The sequence below is a fragment of the Grampus griseus genome (genome assembly GCF_964374135.1).
Source record: "Grampus griseus genome assembly, chromosome: 14".
NCBI classification, from domain to species: Eukaryota; Metazoa; Chordata; class Mammalia; order Artiodactyla; family Delphinidae; genus Grampus; species Grampus griseus.
Window position 1 is genome coordinate 63670858 of NC_139008.1, and position 21706 is coordinate 63692563.

The window sequence follows — 21706 nt, forward strand, 5'->3', positions numbered from 1 at the left end:
ATAGAGAACAGGAAGGCAAGGTTGAGTAGTGCTATCAGAAATGGCTTAGATTCACAAGAGAGAAACCTGGACTTAAAATGATAAAGGAAAGACTGAATTCCTCCTACTCCCATGTAGGCATTACTAATTCGCTAACTAACTGAAGTCTTCAAAAATGTTTAAGTTTTTAAATAATTATGTTCAACAAAGCTTTATTGAGCTTTGACTCTGTACTAGGCCTCAAAGGTAATAAAGCACAGTTTCTTCCTTAAGGGGATTTACATCTTGTGGGGACAAGAGACAAGTTAACAGTAATTCAAGTTCAGTGTAATGGATGTCACTTTATTCAGAGGGGGGCATATGAAAATTAGAATGACAAAGAGTGAAGGGCTTTTGTTTTGTGTCATCTTGTTTGTGAAAGCCTTTTGAGGTGCTGAGCCCTGTGTATAGGGCCCAACACTGGGAAAAACTGCCTTCCAGCCCCTGCCTCTTCTTTTCAAGGCGAACCTGCCTCTGCTGCAGCGAGAACTGCTGCACTGTGCTCGGGCCGCCAAGCAGACACCATCCCAGTACCTGGCTCAGCATGAACACCTTCTGCTCAACACAAGTATTGCATCCCCTGCTGACTCTTCTGAGCTGCTCATGGAGGTGCATGGAAATGGAAAGAGGCCCAGTCCAGAGAGGTGAGCAGAGAAGAGCTTTGTCGTCCTTGCTTTTCTGGAACCACTCTGAGCTTTCCCTTTACTTGTGAAAGAAAAAGAACTTGCTTACTGTGGTGTTATGTAGGGACGGACTCTTAGTTTTGCTTTGTCCCAGCATCAGGCAGCAATATGCTTCTCAACTCTTTAGGTGACTCTGTATACCCCCGCTGATAAATTCTACTTTTGAGCATTCTGTGGGTCCACTGCTCCAGAACCATGAGAAATATAATCTGTTCAAGACATTTTTTTCTGATACGTGAAGTCTTGTAAAAGTATAACAGTTGGTGAATCAGCTTTACTTTGAAGATTGAAATTATATCAATATAATTTATCCTCGAAATTTATGTATGAGTATACTGCTATTTTCTATGGTTTGTGAAGGAAGCAACATTTTAATAACTGGAAAATTTGTTACAATTGAAGCAAATGACTAAAAACCCTACCAATTCACAAGCATATTAATTATGTGAGCCTTTTTTCTCCCGTGTAGAGAATTGTTTCTTTCCAATACTGACTTCCACAGTAGCAAATTTGACCTTGAAACATTTCTAAATATAGTTGAACCCATAATCCTCCATAGTCCTATCACATAAGAAAATGCTGTCATCTTACTTTCTCCTTTGCTTCATGAGGTTGAGATGTTTCTGCTTGGTTATGGATAGATTTGACCTCTCTTTTCATACTGGGATAAATCAGTGATTTCCATTATCTGCCTGCCCCCTGAAGACATTTCAGTTCATGCCTCATCTCAAACCTTTTCTTATCATCTTCCTGTTTGTGAAAGTGCATAGCACAATACATAGCACAAAGTAGGTGCTCGGGCAATGTTTGCATGAACACTTGTGGACAGGCTCAGACATGTACTTCCCATTCTTCTACAGGCGGGAAGAGAGCAGTTTTGAAAGAGAGACAGTTCCTCCTGAGCCTCCTGCCAAGAGAGTGTGTACCATTAGCCCTGCTCCCCGGCACAGTCCTGCCCTTACTGTGCCCCTCATGAATCCTGGGGGCCAGTTCCATCCTACTCCTCCACCTCTTCAGCACTATACCTTAGAAGATATTGCAACTTCCCACCTATATCGTGAACCCAACAAGATGCTAGAACATCGAGAAGTTCGTGATAGACACCACAATCTTAGTAAGTGGCATAAGCAGCATGGTAATGATTTAAATTCAGATTGAATCCATGGGTTTCTTTCCTACTCAGTGATAAAGCAAAATACTATCATCATTGCTTTTTTCCACTGATAAGCTAAAACAGTATTATACATAAAAAAGAATGTTAGAGTTATAGTATTCTCATTTGAAATTGATCTCAACTCATACCTTGTTGCTATTATCATTATATGATAGAAGTAGGCTAAACGTATTTTTGGAAATAAACAATGAAGCATTTAAGAATAAAGGGATATTACTTATTCTGATATGGTTCAGAAGAAAAATAGAGAATGACAAAGCGAAAGAGGTAAAAATATTCACGTTTAGGAAACCTGGGTGAAGGTTGTGTGAGAATTCTTTATTCTTGCAACATTTCTGTAAGTCTGAGTTTATTTCAGAATAAAATGTTTTTAAAATTAAGTAAGAAAGATGTAAAACATGTGGTCTTAAGAGGTGAAAGTGCAGAGACATTTAGGTTAGAGGTAAGGCATACCTAAATTTAAATCTTGGCTCTGCATTCTAACTAGCTGTGTGATCTTATGCAAGTTGCTTAGGCTCTCTGTGCCTCAGATTACACATATCTAAAATGGAGAAGGACTTCCCTGGTGGCACAGTGGTTGAGAATCCACCTGCCAATGCAGGGGACACGGGTTCGATCCCTGGGCTGGGAAGATCCCACATGCCGCGGAGCAACTAAGCCATGTGCCACAACTACTGAGCCTGCGCTTTAGAGCCCGCGAGCCACAACTACTGAGCCTGCATGCCACAGCTACTGAGCCCATGCACCGCAAGTACTGAAGCCTGTGTACCTAGAGCCCATGCTCCACAACAAAAGAAGCCACTGCGATGAGAAGTGTGTGCGCCACAACAAAGAGTAGTCTCTGCTCACCACAACTAGAGAAAGCCAGCACACAGAAATGAAGACCCAATGCAGCCAAAAAAAACCCAAAAAATTTATAAAAAAAAATGAAATGGAGAGAACACCACCTCCTGTGCTGGGTAATTGTCACATTTGGACTGCCTGGCATATGCATCCTCAGCAACCATTAAATTTAAGGAAAAACAAAAAGGCCCCTAGCAGACCTCACCCGAGATCAGTTTTGAACAAAGCTCCTTGTCAAAAAACTCAAATAAGTTTACTGTAGAAGGTTCTTTGTAGTTTAACTGCTGAGATATGTCCGAGCAGAGAACCAAAGGGCTGCTAGTTTCCAGTATTGGCCCTGCATTTCCATTTGTGGGTTGCCCTGTGGAGTTAAAAGTTGCAAAACATTTGCCTGTCCCCTCTTCTGACTTAGACTCACTAGCATCTTTCAGAGGCTTGGACCACAGTAGGGCCCTGGCTTCATGCAGTAGTAGCTGAATGGTGTGGGCCACGACAGCAGTGGTGTTCTCAGCTGCCAACATTTACTGAGTCTTAAGTACTTAGATTGTGGTATATGTACATTATCTCTTTTAATCCTCACACATAGGATTCCATGGAGTTTATGCCTTTTTATACATGATGACAGAACTATGGCCAGAATCACATAGCTAGAAAGTGGCAGAGACAAGATTCTGACCCCAGTTCTCTGATGCTGAGAGCTTGGGTACATTCCCAGTATGCTATGATGGCTCCCTTAGCAGCTGTTCTGTATGATTCTTATGTTAAAAATTCACCTTCCTATTGATTTCTTCTATATTCATACACATTTTTTGCCAGTTGAATTCGTTACCTTCTAAGAGAGAAGTATGCTAAAAACTAGCTAGAACTGCATTTTGGTCAGATTTTCCTTGTATTTCTAACAATTTTAGAAAAAGGTTTTTTCATCTTGAAGTGTTCTACTTGAAAGATGTTTAATCCTCTACCTTGAAGGTTTATTTTACAGTCAATCATTTGTTTTCCAGGCTGGTTATAGATTCCTTAATTCTCCCCAGTCCTCTTTTGAAAATGTATGTCCTAGTACAGTAGTTCTTACCAAATCATTTCCCACCCCCAACTTTTAAACAAATAAACTGTAACACTCCCCCAATTTACTCTCCTAAAATGAAATTTATGGATACTATAGCCTATCTTAGTCCCATAATTTTAGGATCAATATTCTAAAGTATAATACATAAGAAAGTATTTTACAATGTATTAGTGCTCAGGCATGACTACACAGGAAGATATGATGAAATAAGCAGATGGTTGCACAAATACAGAATCACTATGAATACAACAGCTATAAATTCAGACTGATAACAGGTGTGTTACATTGACAGTTCAGATACTATGAGCAGTGTTGCCATGTGTGACAAGATTTTCAAAGTAGTGGATAATTCAGTATATCCTTGATTCACACAGTCATTGCATTCATGCAAATTTCAGTAATGTATATCAAAAAACATGCAAAAAATTATATTTTGGTTAATACTAAGTTGTTTCCAAGTGCTTGTACAGCACCAGCTCTGTTTGTGGTGGTTACGCACTTGCATTGTGCCACAACCTTGCCAACATTTAGTATGATTGACAATTTAATATTTTCCAATATATAGATGTGGAACCACGTTAGTGAAGATTTTATTTACCCTGTGTGACTACGTATACGTTTGAATGTCTTTTTATATGTTTATGGATCATCTGTACTTTTTTGTCAGGGGCATACCTATTTATTTATTTCTCTTACCTGTTTTTCTTTTGGGCTATTTGTCTTTCGTAATTGGTTTGTAGGAGTTTTTTAATACATTATGAGTAGTGATTTCTTGTTGGTTTTATGTCATTTTATGGCTTTAGATCATTGTGAGTCATTGGCCTTAATAGTGTGCTCATAGTTGGTATGAATGTATGTGTATTTACTTGGTAGAATTCTGTTTACTGTATTCTTCCCTCTATCTTCAAATTTAATCTAATTTCTAATAGGTCTAAATGGAGGCTATCAAGATGAGTTGGTAGACCACCGTTTGACAGAAAGGGAATGGGCGGATGAATGGAAACATCTTGATCATGTAAGAATCTTACAGTATATAGTTTTCCTAACTACTTGTTACTTTTAATTCTTAATGTTACTGAGAGTAAGAGTGTATATGCTTGAAGTGAACTAACCAGAGCTACAGTGTCTTTGCAATAAAAGCTGATTTATCTACTACTGCCCCAGCTAGAGAGCTAAGAGTAACTCCCACTTGATGTCATAACCAAGTGAAGCCATGTAGTATAATGGTTAGAAACATAGGCTTATGAGTTTTAGGTCCCAGCTTTGCCACTTCTACCTCTGTGATGGGCAGGTTCTTTCACCATTTTTAGCCTTAACTTTTATATCTTAAAAAAAAAATAATGCTATATTATTTGAATTCATGGGGGGTTGTAATGATATGCAAGGTGCTTATCACAGGGCCTGGTATAATAAATGGAGTGTTAAATAAATGGAGCTTCTCCAAATACAAATGAGAATTAGTATACTGGCACAGAATGTAAACTCTGCCCCATTGGAAAAGAGAGTTTTCCCTCTCACTAAAAAAGGAAGAGAAGATGTAATACCTGCTTGAAATATACATAGAGTAGCTTTTCCTTCCTGAGTGATGTTGTCTCTGAATGTAATTCTCTGATTGCATTCTTATATAAATCTTCTGCTTTAGGCAGAGATATAATGTGTTTTCACCACACTCTTTAAAGAACCATATTGTGATGAAACTGGCTGCTTCAACCATGAAGAATCCAAAAAGTATTATTTTGAAATCTTAAAAATTGTGTGTATATATTTAAAGAGAAATAATAAGAAAGGTTTTCAAATATAAACTTGATATTGCTAAATCTGTAAGCTTCTTAAACCTTTATTCTTTATATTTTGTTTACCTGTCCTTGATTTTCAATGTTGATTGTATGAATGTCCTCATCCCATGACTCTGCCTGACTTCTTGCCTGGCTCAGGCCCTGAACTGCATTATGGAAATGGTAGAGAAAACAAGGCGCTCCATGGCAGTCCTGAGGCGCTGTCAGGAATCAGATCGTGAAGAACTCAACTACTGGAAAAGACGATACAATGAAAACACAGAGATGAGGAAAACAGGGAGTGAGTTGGTCTCCAGGCAGCACAGTCCTGGGAGCGCAGATTCTCTCAGCAATGGTAAGGGGAGAATCACTTCAGTTGACAAGGGAGGCTTTTTTTTTTTTTTTTTTGCGGTACGCAGGCCTCTCACGTTGCGGAGCGCTCCGGACGCGCAGGCTCAGCGGCCCTGGCTCACGGGCCCAGCTGCTCCGCAGCATGTGGGATCTTCCCAGACCGGGGCACGAACCTGTGTCCCCTGCATCGGCAGGCAGACTCAACCACTGCGCCACCAGGGAAGCCCAAGGGAGGCTTTTTATATATCTTTTTTGTTGTTGTTATTTTTTATTTTTGAGACTTTTAATATTTTACCTTAAAAGGAAGATGGTACTATATTGTGGAATTAGAAAGACCTTGGTAATTATAAAAAATATGTCAAGGACTCAGTATTTGGCATGTTCAAGAAATACTGTCTTCCCCACATAGAATGAGAATGTTTGTCATTTTATTCCGTTTTCAACTCTATACTGTATATAAGTGCTGAGTGATTATCAAAGAATGTTTGGATGTTAAATTCAGCCTGGCTGAATGTACTTGGGGCTCTCATGTACATCACATTCATTCCTCACAGTAGCCCTAAAAAGCTTCACCTCAGCTTCCATCCCCTTTTCCCCATTCCCTATCTAGAAAATTACCATTTATTAACCTCTGCCTGGACAAAAAAATGAAAAGTTTTACTGTACCAAGCTGGATTGTGCCTTCCTGCCTTTTCCCACCCTGAAGCAGCAGAGATATGAACAATTGTTGAGCTCTCAATCCAGGATACATCCAGGACACCACAGCTATTCCCCCAAAAATGTTCCCTCACATTGACCTAGTAACTGAAAAGGCACCCTATCCAAAGGCATGGCTAAATGAGGGGCCATCTGTGATCAGATTCTTTCCCCACCCACCCACTTCAGGCTCCCAGTTTTCCCCAGGGAGAATGACTCCTCTTATGGCAAGCCTAGCATGTTCCACAGAAGACAGCCATTAGTCTCAAAAAGACTACCAAAAAAATTGAGGCAGAGACATTGGTAACTAAGGGATTCCTCTCCCCCACCCTACCCACAGAGGTGCCTCTTGAGCCAACCATAGATTAGCAACATTGTGTGGAATATCCAGCACAGCAGGACGTCAAATACTTGTAGTACAATTCTTTTAAAAGGAATCTCAAGCTAATTCTCAGGTATCTCTCACCATCTGAACCTTCACAAATACTCCCTGTCACAGCTCACAGAAACTTACCCGAAGTTCACCACCCAAATCACGAACCTTGCATCGAAGCTCTGCAAGTGAGAGGGTGTAGAGTGCAGCGTGAGCGTGGTCCTGAATCGACTCTTCTCCAACCAGGACTACAGGTCTTGCTGGTGTTGTTTAGAAACATTGCTTTGCATTGAGGGTTTAGCTAGGGTGACTATGACTATCGTCCTGTCATAACTATTACCAGCACCTCTCTTACTCTCGAAAATGAGGACAATTGGGATGATAAATTATATTGTCACTACAGGTTTACCTCTTCATGGATCCTAGGGTTTCCTCCTCTCAGGTTTCTCAGGGCACTGTCAATCTGTCTGACTTAAACAGTATCTTTCAGTGTCTTTATTTATGCGTATTATACATATTTAGTATTTTTATTTCGTTGTTTATTTCTCTTTTAGTACATTTGTTGCATGCATTGTAGAAGGAAATCATAATATCCTAAACAAGTGAGCTACTCAGTGTGGACCAAAACCACTCCAAAAACTACTTGTGTTTTTGTTTGTTTTTTCTTGCATTACACGGGCCTCTCACTGTTGTGGCCTCTCCCGTTGCGGAGCACAGGCTCCGGACACGCAGGCTCAGCGGCCATGGCTCACGGGCCTAGCCGCTCCGCGGCATGTGGGATCTTCCCGGACCGGAGCATGAATCCGTGTCCCCTGCATCAGCAGGCGGACTCTCAACCACTGCACCACCAGGGAAGCCCTCCATTTATAGTTATTATAAAATATTGGCTGTATTCCCTGTGTTGGATAATACATCCTTGTAGTTTATTTACTTTATACATAATAGTTTGTACTTTTTAATCCCCTACTCCTATTTTGCCCCTCCCCGCCTTCCCTATCCCTACTGGTAACCATTAGTTTGTTCTTTATATCTGTGAGTCTGTTTCTTTTTGGTTATATTGACTAGTTTGTTTTATTTTTTAGATTCCACATATAAGTGATAACATACAGCATTTGTCTTTCTTTGTCTGACTTATTTCACTAAGCACAGTACCATCCAGGTCCGTCCACATTGTTGCAAATGGCAAAATTTCATCCTTTTTTATGGTTGAGTAGTATTCCTGTGTGTGTATGTACCACATCTTTATCCATTTGTATGTTGATGGACACTTAGTTTACTTCCATATCTTGGCTATTGTAAATACTGCTGCTATGAACATTGGGGTGCATGTATCTTTTCAATTTAGAGTATTCGTTTTCTTCAGATATATACCCAGGTGTAGAATAGCTGGATCATATGGTAGCTCTGTTTTTAGTTTATCGAGGAACTGCCATACTGTTTCCTACAATGTCTGCACCAATTTACATTCCCTCCAACAGTGTACGAGGGCTTCCTTTTCTCCACACCCTCACCAATGTTTGTTATTTATAGTCTTTTTGATGACAGCCATTCTGACAGGTTTGAGGTGATATTCTGGTTTTGGTTTGCATTTCTCTGATGATTAGCAATGTTGAGCATCTAAAAATTAAGTGTACTGTTTATAATCTGATTTTATTCCTTGTCAGAACATTTTTTCCAGTAAATGAATGTATATGTTTGAATCTTTCTACATGGTGAATGAGAGATCTGATAAGTTTTTCACAACAGTAAAACATGTCAATTATAGACAGCTTCTGACCCTATATTGTTTGTCTCTCTTCTGTAGATTCTCAGCGGGAATTCAACAGTAGGCCAGGAACAGGATATGTACCTGTGGAGTTTTGGAAAAAAACTGGTATGTCTGTCTGCTTATAGGTCACATGTACTCACTAATTTATATGAGTGTAGAGCACATATTTGGGGGAAAGGTGGTTTTCTCACAACTTCCTCTTCAAAAGCTCTAGGCTCCTGCCTCTCCCCCTTCAGTTTGTCCCACCTTCTGGACTGCCTGTCATGTTACTTGCTGATTAAGAATTTGGAATGACTCCCTACAATCCATCCAAGTCCTTATCACCCCCTTCTACTGGGAGGTGTTAAGTAACCGACTCTTCCTTCCCTATTTATATGCCCTGTTTCTGGGTGTATAGCTTAATTCGTTTCTGCCTGTTCCCGTCACTGTGTTCTCACGCTCCCACATTTGATTTATTCTGCTCTTCCTTTCATCTTCACTGTCTTTAGCTGCATCACGACTGTTCTTGGTAGGTGTCATTTTCTACAAGAATAAGGGAGGGTAGGAACTGCTTGTTAAGACAGGGGATTACACTAACCTCATATCCCTGATATTACCTTATCCAATACTAGCCTTCTTTTCCTTCTTGCCTCCCTTTCTCAGTGAAATTTTTGTAGTCCAATATACAGTTTTTGGTTTTCTTCCTAAGATAAAATTTATTTCTACAAAAAAGTTAATACCAGTTGATATCAAGACCATAATATAAACAGATAGACAAAAGATAGGAACACACACCTCATGAGAAAAACAAATTAACCATATTGCAAAATGTTTATTCTCACTGACAATCAGGAAAGTACAAGGTAATGCAACCCTGACCAATTATCCCCCAAAGTCTTTAACACCTAATTACTGACAAAATTTTAGAGGACCCTGTTAATGACACTAAATAATTCATCAGAGATTTATATATGAAATTATTAAGTGTTACCAACCATGAACACATGGAAATTTTGAAATCATTTTTCACTGGCATGCTTTTGAATCTTAAAAGGGAATGATCCAGGGACTTCCTTCGTGGTCCAGTGGTTAAATTAAGCTTCTGCTGCAGCGGGGGCACGGGTTTGATCCTGGGTTGGGGAACTAAGATCCTGCATGCCACACGGCACGGCCAAAAAAATAAAAATAAATTAAAAAAATAATAATAAAAGGGAATGATCCAGATTTAGGCATGCAAATTGTTAAAAAAGCAGCAGTATGTAAAAAGACACTGTTTTTAGTGTATTCTTGGAGCAAGGGAGAGGCAGCCCAGGAAATGCCCACATATCCATGAATGGTTATATGAATTTTATAGTGTGGCACCACAACAGAATATTATCTTACCATTAAAAATAATTTGGAAAACTACATAGCGCCTCAGAAAAATCTCTGCAGTTGGAAATGGGGATGTGTATATTATACTACCAAGAAGTAGAATTGTGGGAAACGAAGTTAGTAATTGTAAAGGTAGAGTGAAAAATTACCATGCGCAAGATCTCTTTGATAACTAGTGATTTTCTACTTGAGAGGTAACCTTTGGTTAACTATGGTTAAGAGCCTACCTTTGGCGTGGGCCAGCTAAATTTGAGTGCTTGTTCTGTGACAGTGCCATCTGTGACCTTAGATGACCTTCAGCAAGGTAGATTTCCAAACTATGATTCTTACTGATTCATCTTTAAACTGAGAAGGTAAAATACACTTAGGAGCATTTTTATGTTGGCTCAATAAGAGACACTCAACAGCTACCTGGGAAATTAAAAGAGGTCTATGAAAGGTAGCTGTGGTGGGCCACAGTGGACCTGCGTGGACACCAAGAGTAAAGTAGTGGAGTCAGTGTCTGATCAGCTCAGCATCATCCTTGACCTTTAGGGTGAAAACTTGCTTTTCTTGGCTGGAGCGATATGATGGAAAGTTCTAGGATGGCAACAGTGTGTCTAGACCTCTTTTGAGCCTAGGCCATGTGCAAGAGCCAAGCAGTAAGGGAGTTTCCTGAGGCTTCTGAGTTGTCCAGTTTTGTGGACTCAGAAGGGAGGTCATTCACACTGGGACTTAGGACTGAAGCTCAAATGCATAGCGTATGTCATTTGGAGTGTACATCCTATGAAACCAAGCAGGGCAGTGGTGCTGGGAGGAACTGATCAGGAATCAAGTGGGGTGATGGCAACTGGACAGGGCTTTGGAGGCCCAGGGCACCTAGCAGCCCAGAACTGTATCTTCAGGCAACATTTCTCTACTGAGTTCAGTCTCACATACCTAACTGCCTCCTGGTCATTTGTACCTGGATGCACCTCAACATTCTCACTTGCCTTCACATCAGCATTTTGCTTACTGTCTGTTTCATTGCGTAGCAGTTCCATTCTTCGCCTTTACCTCCACCTCCAGACCCTTAGATGTACCAGCTCATTCTATCTCATCGCCTTTTCTGTGCCACTTGCTTCTGCCTAAATTCAGAGTCTCTTTTTATCAGCCAGATTATTGCCCCAACCTCTCAGTTGGTATCTCTGTCTTCAGTCTTTTCTCCGTGCATAGAACCCTTTAGGGTTTCACATTTGCTTTAGAAGAAAGGGCAAATTCCTTAGCGGGGAATGCAAGACTTTCTAAAAATTCATTTCCACCTACCATCTCAACCAAGACACATATTCCTGATCCTCCTCTGCCACTTATAGAGCTGACCACTTTTCCCCTTGAAACTGTTGTCTCTTATACTGACATGTATCTTGGCACCTCAGCCACCTTTATACTTGATCACAGTTGTGAGAATATAGATACATCTTAGTCACCGAGGTCTCCCCAGCCCCTAGCATGAATGGACAAGTGAGGATAAGAATAAAAGTGAATGCTGTCATAAGTTCAACCCTGTGTATTTTTAGAAAAGTCGTCAGATTTCACCTCTGTCCCTTCTTAGAAATGATGTGGAGTGGGAGGGGAAAGATTTCTCGGCCAGTTGATTTTACTGTCACTTTCTTCTAGAAGAAGCTGTGAATAAGGTGAAAATTCAGGCCATGTCAGAAGTACAGAAAGCCGTTGCTGAGGCAGAGCAAAAAGCCTTTGAAGTGATTGCTACCGAGAGAGCTCGGATGGAGCAGACAATAGCGGATGTCAAACGGCAGGCCGCAGAGGACGCCTTTCTCGTCATAAATGAGCAAGAAGAGTCGACGGAGGTCAGAGCACTATTGGGCTGCGGGCTGGGGCTGGGGCGGCTGGAGTGACCAAGCCCACTGCTTCCCTCTCAAGTGCTGGGTAGTAAGGGCCAACAGTCCGCTCTTGAGCTAGATGATTATGATTTTTATTCAGTACCAGAGAGGTTTGTTTCTCAATTATTATATTCTTGTATATTGGCTCATTATATTGGTTTAAGTTTTGAAAACTCACCCTAAAGACAGTTTGCGGACTTGCGTGACCACGAGGACCACCACTGCCTGAGTGGGCCTGCTGTGTGCCAGGTACAGAGCGAAGTGTGTATGTGATCTTTGTGGTCCTCACAGTGACCCTGTGAGGTGTGGGTGTTGTTGGAGTCCAGTTTTACAAATGAGGAGACTGGGGCTCAGGGAATTTGACGTAATCCCACATCGCTGAAGCCAGAGTAGAAAGGAGGTGCAGGGTCCTGTAGCATCAGATCTGTTTACAGAAAGGATAGTCCTTTCATGGATTGAAGTGACAGATCGGGCGGGCCTGCCTGACTGCCTGCGGCCCCAGGATGTGGTGATGCTTCTATACAGGACACTCTTGTACCATAATGAGGACAGCAAACTGAAAAGAAAAGGCATGTGACAAAAACATAACAGTCCTTTCGAATGTAATGAGCTTTTTCTGTAACTTTCATTTTAGTCACTTTTCAGCTTTAAGACAAACTTTAAGTCCTGAAACAAGCCTGTTTCTGTAAGTAGATAGAGCCCATCTAGTCTTTGGGATATTCTCTTGAAGTTATAAAGAACTGAGATTTTTTTGTTGGTTTGTTTTTTTTGTTTTGTTTTGTTTTTTTTGCGGTACGTGGGCCTCTCACTGTTGTGGCCTCTCCCGTTGTGGAGCACAGGCTCACGCGCAGGCTCAGCGGCCGTGGCTCACGGGTGCAGCTGCTCCGCGGCATATGGGATCTTCCCGGACCGGGGCACGAACCCATGTCCCCTGCATCGGCAGGCGGACTCTCAACCACTGCGCCACCAGGGAAGCCCGGTTTGTTTTTTGTTTTTTTTTTTTTTTTTTTTTTTTTTGCGGTACGCGGGCTTCTCGCCGCTGTGGCCTCTCCCGCCGCGGAGCACAGGCTCCGGACGCGCAGGCTCAGCGGCCATGGCTCACGGGCCCAGCCGCTCCGCGGCATGTGGGATCCTCCCGGAGCGGGGCACGAACCCACGTGCGCTGCATCGGCAGGCGGACTCTGAACCACTGCGCCACCAGGGAAGCCCTCCGGTTTGTTTTTTAAATGACAGAAATTTTATTTTCTCATCCTCTTTAAATGATCTTTTTCAGTGTTACAGTGTTAAGCATGGCAATGTGAAGATGAAAATGCCTAAATATCATGTTGCCATTCACAGAGGATGTGGAAAAAGTCCTTATTGTAGCACTCGCAACTGAATTGTGAGAAAATATTTCCTTTAACTCTCCCCTTTTCCTTCTCCCCTCCTACTTTTTTCTGTTGTGTATTTAATTCCTTATCTATAGCCATCCGTATCAATACCTATATTTGTCCATATTTATCTACTTTTATATCTATGTTTATCTTTAACTATGTGTTTCTCCGAAGAAAGAATGTAACATTTTGGCTAAGAGTATGAGTTCTGGATCTGGATTGCATGGTTTGAATCCCAGCTCTCCATTTATAGCATTGTGCTTTAAAGGAGCTAGAATTTTAAGCAATGCACAAAGAGGCTTACAGGTGAGGCACACACCAGCATCCATCCCAGCAAACTTCCTTCCAAAACAGGGGCAGGATAGCAGGGCCTAAGCTCTGAGTAATTTTGTGTTGGACCAGGAGGGCTGATTTCCTTCCATTTCATTCAGAAAGTTCTACTTGACATCTAGAGGTATCCCTGGAGTTTTTCATCCATCCTGTGAGAGGTGGTTTGGTATAGCGGAAGGAGCCCAGGAGCCCTAAGTGCTAGTCCCACCCAGTTCCCCTCACACTGGCAGCATACCCTTCAGGAGTCAGTCTCCTTCTCTGTATAGTGGGTGTGTAGCAGCCCCTGTCCTGCTGGTCTTACACTTTTTAGGAAGATATAATTAGATCATGGTTGTGGAAGTGGTTTTGTTTTTTTTTTTAATCAATTTATTTATTTTATTTATTTATTTTTGGCTGTGTTGGGTCTTCGTTGCTGCGTGCGCTTTCTCTAGTTACGGCGAGCGGGGGCTGCTCTTTGTTGCAGTGCATGGGCTTCTCATTGCGGTGGCTTCTCTCGTTGCGGAGCACAGGCTGTAGGCACGCAGGCTATAGTAGTTGCGGCACGCGGGCTCAGTAGTTGTGGCTCGTGGGCTCCAGAGCACAGGCTCAGTAGTTGTGGTGCACGGGCCCAGTTGCTCTGCGACATGTGGGATCTTCCTGGTCCAGGGATCGAACCTGTGTCCCCTGCACTGGCAGGCGGATTCTCAACCACTGCGCCACCAGGGAAGCCCCTGTGGAAGTGTTTTTAAACTGCAATGCGCTGTTTAGACAGAAGGGATTTTGTTATGTTGTTTACGACATAGGTGTGTAAGCTGTGGCAGCTCTTGCTCTTGCAGAACAGCTGCCTCCTTTGAGGCCAGACTGAAGCATCTCCCCTGGAATGCCTCAGGTAGAGGGATGAAGTGAGAGGTCCCCTTCTGTCCCCAGCCTGGATTTCCTGGCGAACATAATGGGCTAGCAGTTGACCATAAGATAGGAATCATTTCTCCTTTAGGCCAGGTTTGAAATAAGGTCAGGGAGCTCTGGGATGGGTCCCAAGGATTTTGACAAGCCCCGGGTCATTCTGATACAGGTGTTCCCTGGGCCACTTTGAGTAATAACTGGCATAGACTGATGGCCCATGCTTGACAAAGGAAATTCTGGAATCCCATCTCTGACTTCCTTGGCCAGTAACTCAGAAGGTTCATAACCTTACCCATTAATTACAAAGCCCTTTTTGGCCACATGCATTGCTCCAGCTTTGACAAATGCTGATTTGAAGGGTGACTACCACAATAAACCTTTTGTCATGTTTCTTGGCAAAAAGGCTTTTGGTGAAATCAGGGAAAAGCCACAGAGACAGGGAATGTAAAGTGTCCTTTTCACCCTGGCTTCTCTGACCCTAACCACATTGTTCCTGCATTTCTATGATCCCACCTCTGTGGGAGGCTGTTAATCTTGTTTTATTGTATCCCATCAATCATGTAATAAATATTTTAAATGTAACGGTGGCCAAGGTGAAAGCACCATTGGTTTAATACTGTGCCCCAGTTTGAGATGTTCTTGCAGACTTGGACAGAGGGAGTAGAGGCCAATGTTTCCACAGCAGCCCCATGAAGGCAACTGAGTTCTTCCCCACAAGCAATAATGTTCTACCAAAGCATTGTTTGGAGTCAGCCTATCAGGCTCCAAAGTATGAAATTCTCTGGAATGCAGTTTGCTTGGGGATCTTTAATGATCCTCAGAATTACTTCTGTCCCGTCTTGGTCCTCCAGTGTTGGTGTTGGCAAGGTTGGGGCAGTCCTTAGAGTGTATTTCCTGAGAAGCCTGTTGTGTTAGAAGGGAATCTGCAGTCCCTTTCTAAGGCTTTTTGAAATTAAACTTGTACATTGGGTATAGTGGAGCCAGGCGGTCTGGGTTCCAGGCTTTGCATAACCACGTGATCATTTTATAACCTCAGACAAGTCCCTGCCTGCTGGCCCTCAGTGTCCCACCTGTACAATGCAAGAGGTGGGCAAGGTGGCCTCAGGTCCTTCTTGGCCCTTATCAGTTGTTTTGCACTTGCGCAAGTGTTCTGATTTCATTGGGAACAGTATCTGTCTTCTCTGAGTGTCAGGCCAGGCCTCGTGATTGGCTTCTGCCATTCTGGAGAACTTGCAGGGGAGAGGGCAGCTGGCTGACTGATCAAGTCCTTCCTGACACCTAAGAAGAAAGCCTTGTTTTCCTGATAGCTTCACCTGACCAATGCCATAAGGCTTTTCTCTTATAAGTGGGTCATGGAGACCTCAAGTGCAGAACACTCATGTGTCACTAGTGAAGTCCTCACAGGAGCCTACAGGGAGGAAAGTACCAAGGGGCAGGTGCTGGGAGCTTTCCTCTAGGAAAGTGCAAAGAATAGTAGGAAAACTCCCTGATGTAGACCTCAGGGCCTTAGGTTCTAAGGTATTGCAGGGGGCTCCTACAGACAAGCCAGAAAGATTCCCATGATCCTCAGCCCACCTCTGATGGAGATGCATCACTGAAAGGAGAATGAGCACAGAGAGAGTAGCACAGCTTCCCACCCTCCTGGTCACTCACCCAGGTCCTCTGGCAGGTGACTTTTTTAAAGATCAGGTGTTGTCAGTGAACACAACAAAGGTCATTTCTTCATTGGGAAGGGCAAGGAAGAAAACTGTCTAAGCACCTGTGTGGTCTTGGAATAGATAGCTATAATGGGGGAACCCTGGGACAGAATTTGGTTTGGCCGTTGAGGATTAAAATGTGAGTCAAAACAATGAATTGATGCCTTTAGCAGGACTTCCAGCTGCCCTACAATGTCTTCACATACCCCTCATCTCACTGTCCCATCAGCCCAGGATAGGTAGTTTTCCTGTTGTACAGATGAAGGAAACTCAGAACACAGATAACAGTAGAGGCAGGGCAAGCACAGGTGCGTGTGGCTCCAAAGTCCACTCTCTCCCCATACAGCCCCACCTGCTGTTTTACAGTGCAGGTGACAAGTTATGACAAGCCTGCCCCCCAGGACCCTAGCAGCTAACGGATGCCTGTGTCTTGCAGAACTGCTGGAACTGTGGCCGCAAAGCCAGTGAGACCTGCAGTGGCTGCAATATCGCACGATACTGCGGCTCTTTCTGCCAGCATAAGGATTGGGAGCGCCACCACCGCCTCTGTGGCCAGAACCTGCACGGCCAGAGTCCTCACAGCCAGAACCGGCCACTGCTTCCTGGAGGGAGGGGCTCCTCAGCCCGGTCCGCCGACTGCAGTGTGCCAAGTCCAGCCCTGGACAAGACCTCGGCAACCACCTCGCGCTCCTCAACACCTGCCTCTGTGACAGCCATCGACACCAGCGGACTCTGAGCCCCAGACTCGCTTCCCCCTGATGACCTCACAGCACGACAGACTCTGCACAGGAGGTTGGTTGCTTGAACCAGTGCAAGTAGCTGTCGGGTCATCATCAAGAGAAGTGGAGGCAGGAAGACTTCAAGCCCCGGCAAACACTGCTCCCCAGCCTCTCCACACACTTGCCCCAGTTCCCCGTCTGTGTCCTTGGGGGAAGTCATGTGCACACAGGCAGCTGGCTGGAGCTGCCTCCTCCATGGCTTCCTGGTTTGTTCCTCTCCCAGCTGAAGCTGGAATGGCCGGCCACTTTTCTGTGTAGCCCGCCAGCTCCCCTCCCTGCCTCGTGAGGCAGCAGACTGTCGAATGAACCCTGCCAGGCTGGAGGCAGCTCACCCCATGTGCTGTCCCCTACTCCATCGTCCTCCCATGGCAGAGGCCTGGAGACTGATAGCAAGCCGGGAGGAGGCCTCTCTCCCACAGGGAGTTCCCCTTGCCCCTAACAGCTCCTTGAGCCCACCCTCAGCAGGTGCCACTGATTGGTCCCGTGGGGACTTGGGCAGGCCAAAAGCAGCACTCAGGACTCCCTCCTCGACCCTGCTGTTCAGACTTAAGATTCTCAGAAACCACAGGAAAGAAGTCACCATTTCAGTAAAAACCACCCATAATAAAAAATAAAACTTCACCAAGCATCACAGATCATTTTGGACAAGATTTTCTAACCTGGCTGGCTATTTTAGTTTGGGACCCATTTTTTTTTTCTCTTATTTGATTTTGCTTATGCAGAAAATAGTTTTCAGCGCATGGATTGGTCTGAGGAGAATGAGACTCAATTGTGGATAGTCTGTTCCCTCTGAGCATGTTTGCCAAACTAATATCACATTATTGAATGGATCATCTATTGGAAATGCAGAACGTTTTGTCACCACTTGGCTCTTTGCACAGTTGTCTTGTTCTGTGTCCTTTTATCGCAGACCACGCATGTCCAGGTCCCTGCGTGGATCTTCTTCCCGTGGTCTCTATTTGGCACCTCTGAAGCCATAGTTGACCCACAGGATGCGATGTGGTGTGGCTGCGACTTGCCTCACCAATCAACGCCTGGTCACTTCTGAGCAACCCTTTTGGACCTGAAGGAATTCTTCAAACCTTGTCATTATGTCCTATATCAATTTATTATTGGGCATACAATCTGTTTCCCTTCTCTTGTTTTGTTGGTACCTGCCCTCTTTGAGCTAAGAAAAGTTCTGTGAATTGTGACAACCATTTGAGAGAGCCTGACCAATTTTTCTTCCTGTCTTCAGGGAGTTTTCCAGCTGCTTACCTAGCTCTCCGAACATGACATCACCTATAGTCCCTTTAAAACGTTAGGAACTGCCACACACGTTCTTCCCTGTCATTCAAGTTTTATTGGGAGCCCAAGGACTTTGACCCTCCCCCACTCCACCTCCAAGCCTTCAGCGCCCTCTTGCGGCAAGGTCCCGCTGGCCCTGGAAAGCTCAGCTTTAGATGGCCAATTTCTGTGCATTGGCCAGAGTGAATTGAAAGCTCTCAGTAAGGTATCAGCATAGGTAATGTTGTCCTTACATATAGGTGTATCTTACTTTAAGAACTTTAAGTCCCTAATTTACCTTACCCAAGGATTTTCTGTCTTAAAAGAAACTCAGAACAAGGCACCTTTAGAATACCTGGATTTCTGCTACATAAAGTAAGACATCCCCAGAGAAAGAATAACAGAATAGTTACTTTATTGTGGAACTCCTTAAGCTGTAGCAGTTGGGGTGTCCTGACTAACAGAGATGAAATCAGAACCCCAGACAGGAGTTGCCTACATTTCCCTGAGACATAGGACGTCCCCTGAGAGGAGGTCGCTGAGCCTGTAAACCTGTTGCAGCAAGAGGGTGTCTCGTGGTGTCCGCTGGGTCTGTCCTCAGCTCCCTTTTTCATTGGCAAGTTGGATGAACACCTAGGCATGTTCTTTAAGCCTTCAGTGGCCACAGGACTAGCCAGGGTAGCTCAGGTTTTTTCGGGTTGGAATAAAGAGCCAAAACCAACCGAATACTGTTCGTCAGGGCTCGATGTCAAGCTCTACAGGTAAGGTTTAGGATTAGTGTGCAGGTAGGTCCTAGCTGACTTTTGTGGAGTGTGGTTCCAATGACAGCTTAAATTTCAGAAGTTTTGTAATGCTATTCTAAACGGCTTTGCTCATGTGCTACCCAGAGGCCAAGCGGAAAGGCAGTGTTCCACACTACAGTTCAGATCTCAGGCCTTTTGCTGTATTAATTTTGGTCAGTTTCACACATAGGTTGCCAGGGCATCTGTCCAAGACTTCCTATTTAAATGTAAACAGTCCCTTTCTCCACCTCCCGCTCTTCTGAAATTCTCCAGCTCTCTGGTTAGGAGGAGAAGGGACACTATTTTGGGATGGGGTGAGGGGACTGGAGGGCAGGGGTGAGTCCAGGTTCCCCACTTGGTTTCCCATGTCTGCTGATAACCACTCCAGCTGCCAGGTTGAGGGTGCAGATTCAGGCTTCCCCCTTTCATTTAATTAGATTTAAAATAATAGACTGCTTAGAGGATCAACCTTTATAGTTTGAGGGGACAAAAAAAGACATAGTGGTGGTACTGAAGGTATTGTCAGGGTAGTCATAGGCTCTTCAATATTATCCTGGAAACCAAAAGCAGATGTGACACGTGATGGGACATCATTGTCCTCTCCCCGGTGAGGAGAGGTTGCAGGAGCCAGAGAAGACCAGAAGTGGCCAACATGGGAGCTGTCTTTAAATGTTCTGAGGGAAGCTTGAGGGCTGGATCCCCAGAATTTCAATCATCCTTTGGGGCCACACTGCCTGCACCAGGCCTGACTCCATCCAGTGGTGAGAACAGACTCAGGTTAGTTCTACCTGCTCAGGAATAGGCAGCCCTCCTCCTGAGCTGTGAGCACCCCACTTGGGAGCATCCTTGCAGCCCCCGCGATGGGGCTCAAGCAGATCTGCTCAGGCACAGTCATGCGACCCTGAGGTCACAGCAAGTGCATCTTCTCTTAGACAGTGCCGAGTCAGGTATGTCTCTCAGTGGATCTAAGACTGGAAACAAGACCCATCTCCCCAGCATGGGTCCATGCCTGGCATCGGCTGCAGTGGGCCCTCTGCAGTGTGGATGACCTTTGTACATCTGGGCCAGTTGGTCCACCAGGAGCTCCTCACTTCTTGGTGTCAACATGAGCATCTTCAGCTTCTAGACAGCAAATCTACACTTTACTTTGTACAGCCTTGTCCCAAAGTCAGATTGATCCCCAGTGCTGTCACCTGCTTGCAAAGGGTAGACCTTGTTATGGGTAGTTCCAGAAGATATCTCAGCAAGTGGGCTTGAAGTTTCAACAACACAATTGGAATTGTGTGGTCGTGAGTTCTTCGGGATGAAAGCATAAATGATGACCAGGTGGCTGTTTGTCTTGGAAATTGTAGATGGGATTATGGATTGAGTAAATCATTTAAAATAGAACTCATCTTGGAGGCTTTCTTCAGCACTGGTTTCCAGGCTCCCAGGTCAATAGACCAAGCCAAGTTTCTTAGTTTTTTTTTTTTTTTTTAAGCTATTTACAAAGAACTAGGTGGTGGCAGGTTTGAACCAAATGTAAGAAAAGCTAGAGAGACCTGGACTGTTCCAGCATGGGCCAGCCGGCCAGCTGTCAGGAAGGAGTCCTGCCTGGGGTGGAGTGGGGTGTTGTACAGGGTGAGCTGTTGAATAGGGCCCTTCCAACTCTGTAGTTATTGTGAAACCAAAATGTTGACTACCTGCCTCTTTGCCCACGTGCATTGACATGCTCAATTCCAAAGATGATGGTGCAGGCGACCTTTTCCATCGTGAGCCAGGAGAAGGTTGAGGCCTGAGGGCGGACCTTGCATCCACCCTTTGCCTCCACAGCCCCAGAGGTGGAGCTTCCCCTGCTACCCCATCTGGTTAGACCCACAGCTGCCCAGTGTACACTCATTGATCCTTATACCAAATAGGACATGCGCAGCTGGCAGCTGGCAGGGACAGCGCCGTCCCGGCACTGGAGTTGGCAAGAGAGAAGCAGCAATAAGCATTAGGCGAATGGCTGAAAGTGCCGTTTGGCTAAGAGGCTTTCGAAGTTCCTGATGAGGCTACAAAAGCTCCGTCCATAAAAGAAAGCCAATAATGTAAATAAATCAAAAACTAAGCTTCCAAGCGTGGTTTTCTAAGGGGGATGATGAATGTGAAACCACCCACGGGATGCGGTAGATTCGGTTTTTCTGTGCTTTGTCATTCTACTCTGATAGGAACTTTTGTTACTTAACTCTGTGCATAACTTATTTAATGTACTGTATAAATGAACCAAAACTGTTAAATATGTATTTAGTTTGTTCTACTTAAAGTAGTCAATAAAAAGGCTATATTCCTTTTCTGACTCAAGCTGGAATGGGACTAGGAGGGAAGGTGGTGCGTGTAGTTCTGTAAGACGTCCTGCCGGCAGGCTTCTGCGTCCCCTCTGCCTTGTTCCTCGATCTTCAGAGATGGGGTGGGGCTCCACTGGTTCTTGCTATGGCTTGAGAGCACCCAGCGGAATGAACGCAGGAGGTACTGCTAAGAAGGCGGTTCCAGCTTCTGGACCTCTGGGAAGCCAAGTGCCAACAACAGCTACAGATAACTCCCAAATCCTTGTTAGCTCTTCACCATTAAGTGATCTTTTAATGAGGAAAATACAACCACAGAAAGTTTGAAAAATAGA

At 44.1% G+C, this 21706-nt stretch overlaps 1 protein-coding gene across 2 annotated transcripts in view; it reads left to right on the top strand.

The window, feature by feature from the left end:
* CBFA2T2 (CBFA2/RUNX1 partner transcriptional co-repressor 2) overlaps positions 1–21307 on the top strand; it is a 170422-nt gene extending 149115 nt beyond the window's left edge. The window contains exons 5-11 of one of the 2 annotated variants that reach the window (XM_082671225.1): positions 481–662; positions 1562–1815; positions 4714–4799; positions 5719–5914; positions 8784–8852; positions 11736–11926; positions 16678–21307. In XM_082671225.1, coding sequence (XP_082527351.1) covers positions 481–662; positions 1562–1815; positions 4714–4799; positions 5719–5914; positions 8784–8852; positions 11736–11926; positions 16678–16977 — 1278 coding nt within the window. In that variant the 3' untranslated portion in view covers positions 16978–21307. The remainder of the gene's footprint in view (positions 1–480; positions 663–1561; positions 1816–4713; positions 4800–5718; positions 5915–8783; positions 8853–11735; positions 11927–16677) is intronic. The other variant, XM_082671226.1, reaches the window with a different exon arrangement.
* The last annotated feature ends 399 nt before the right edge of the window (positions 21308–21706 follow it).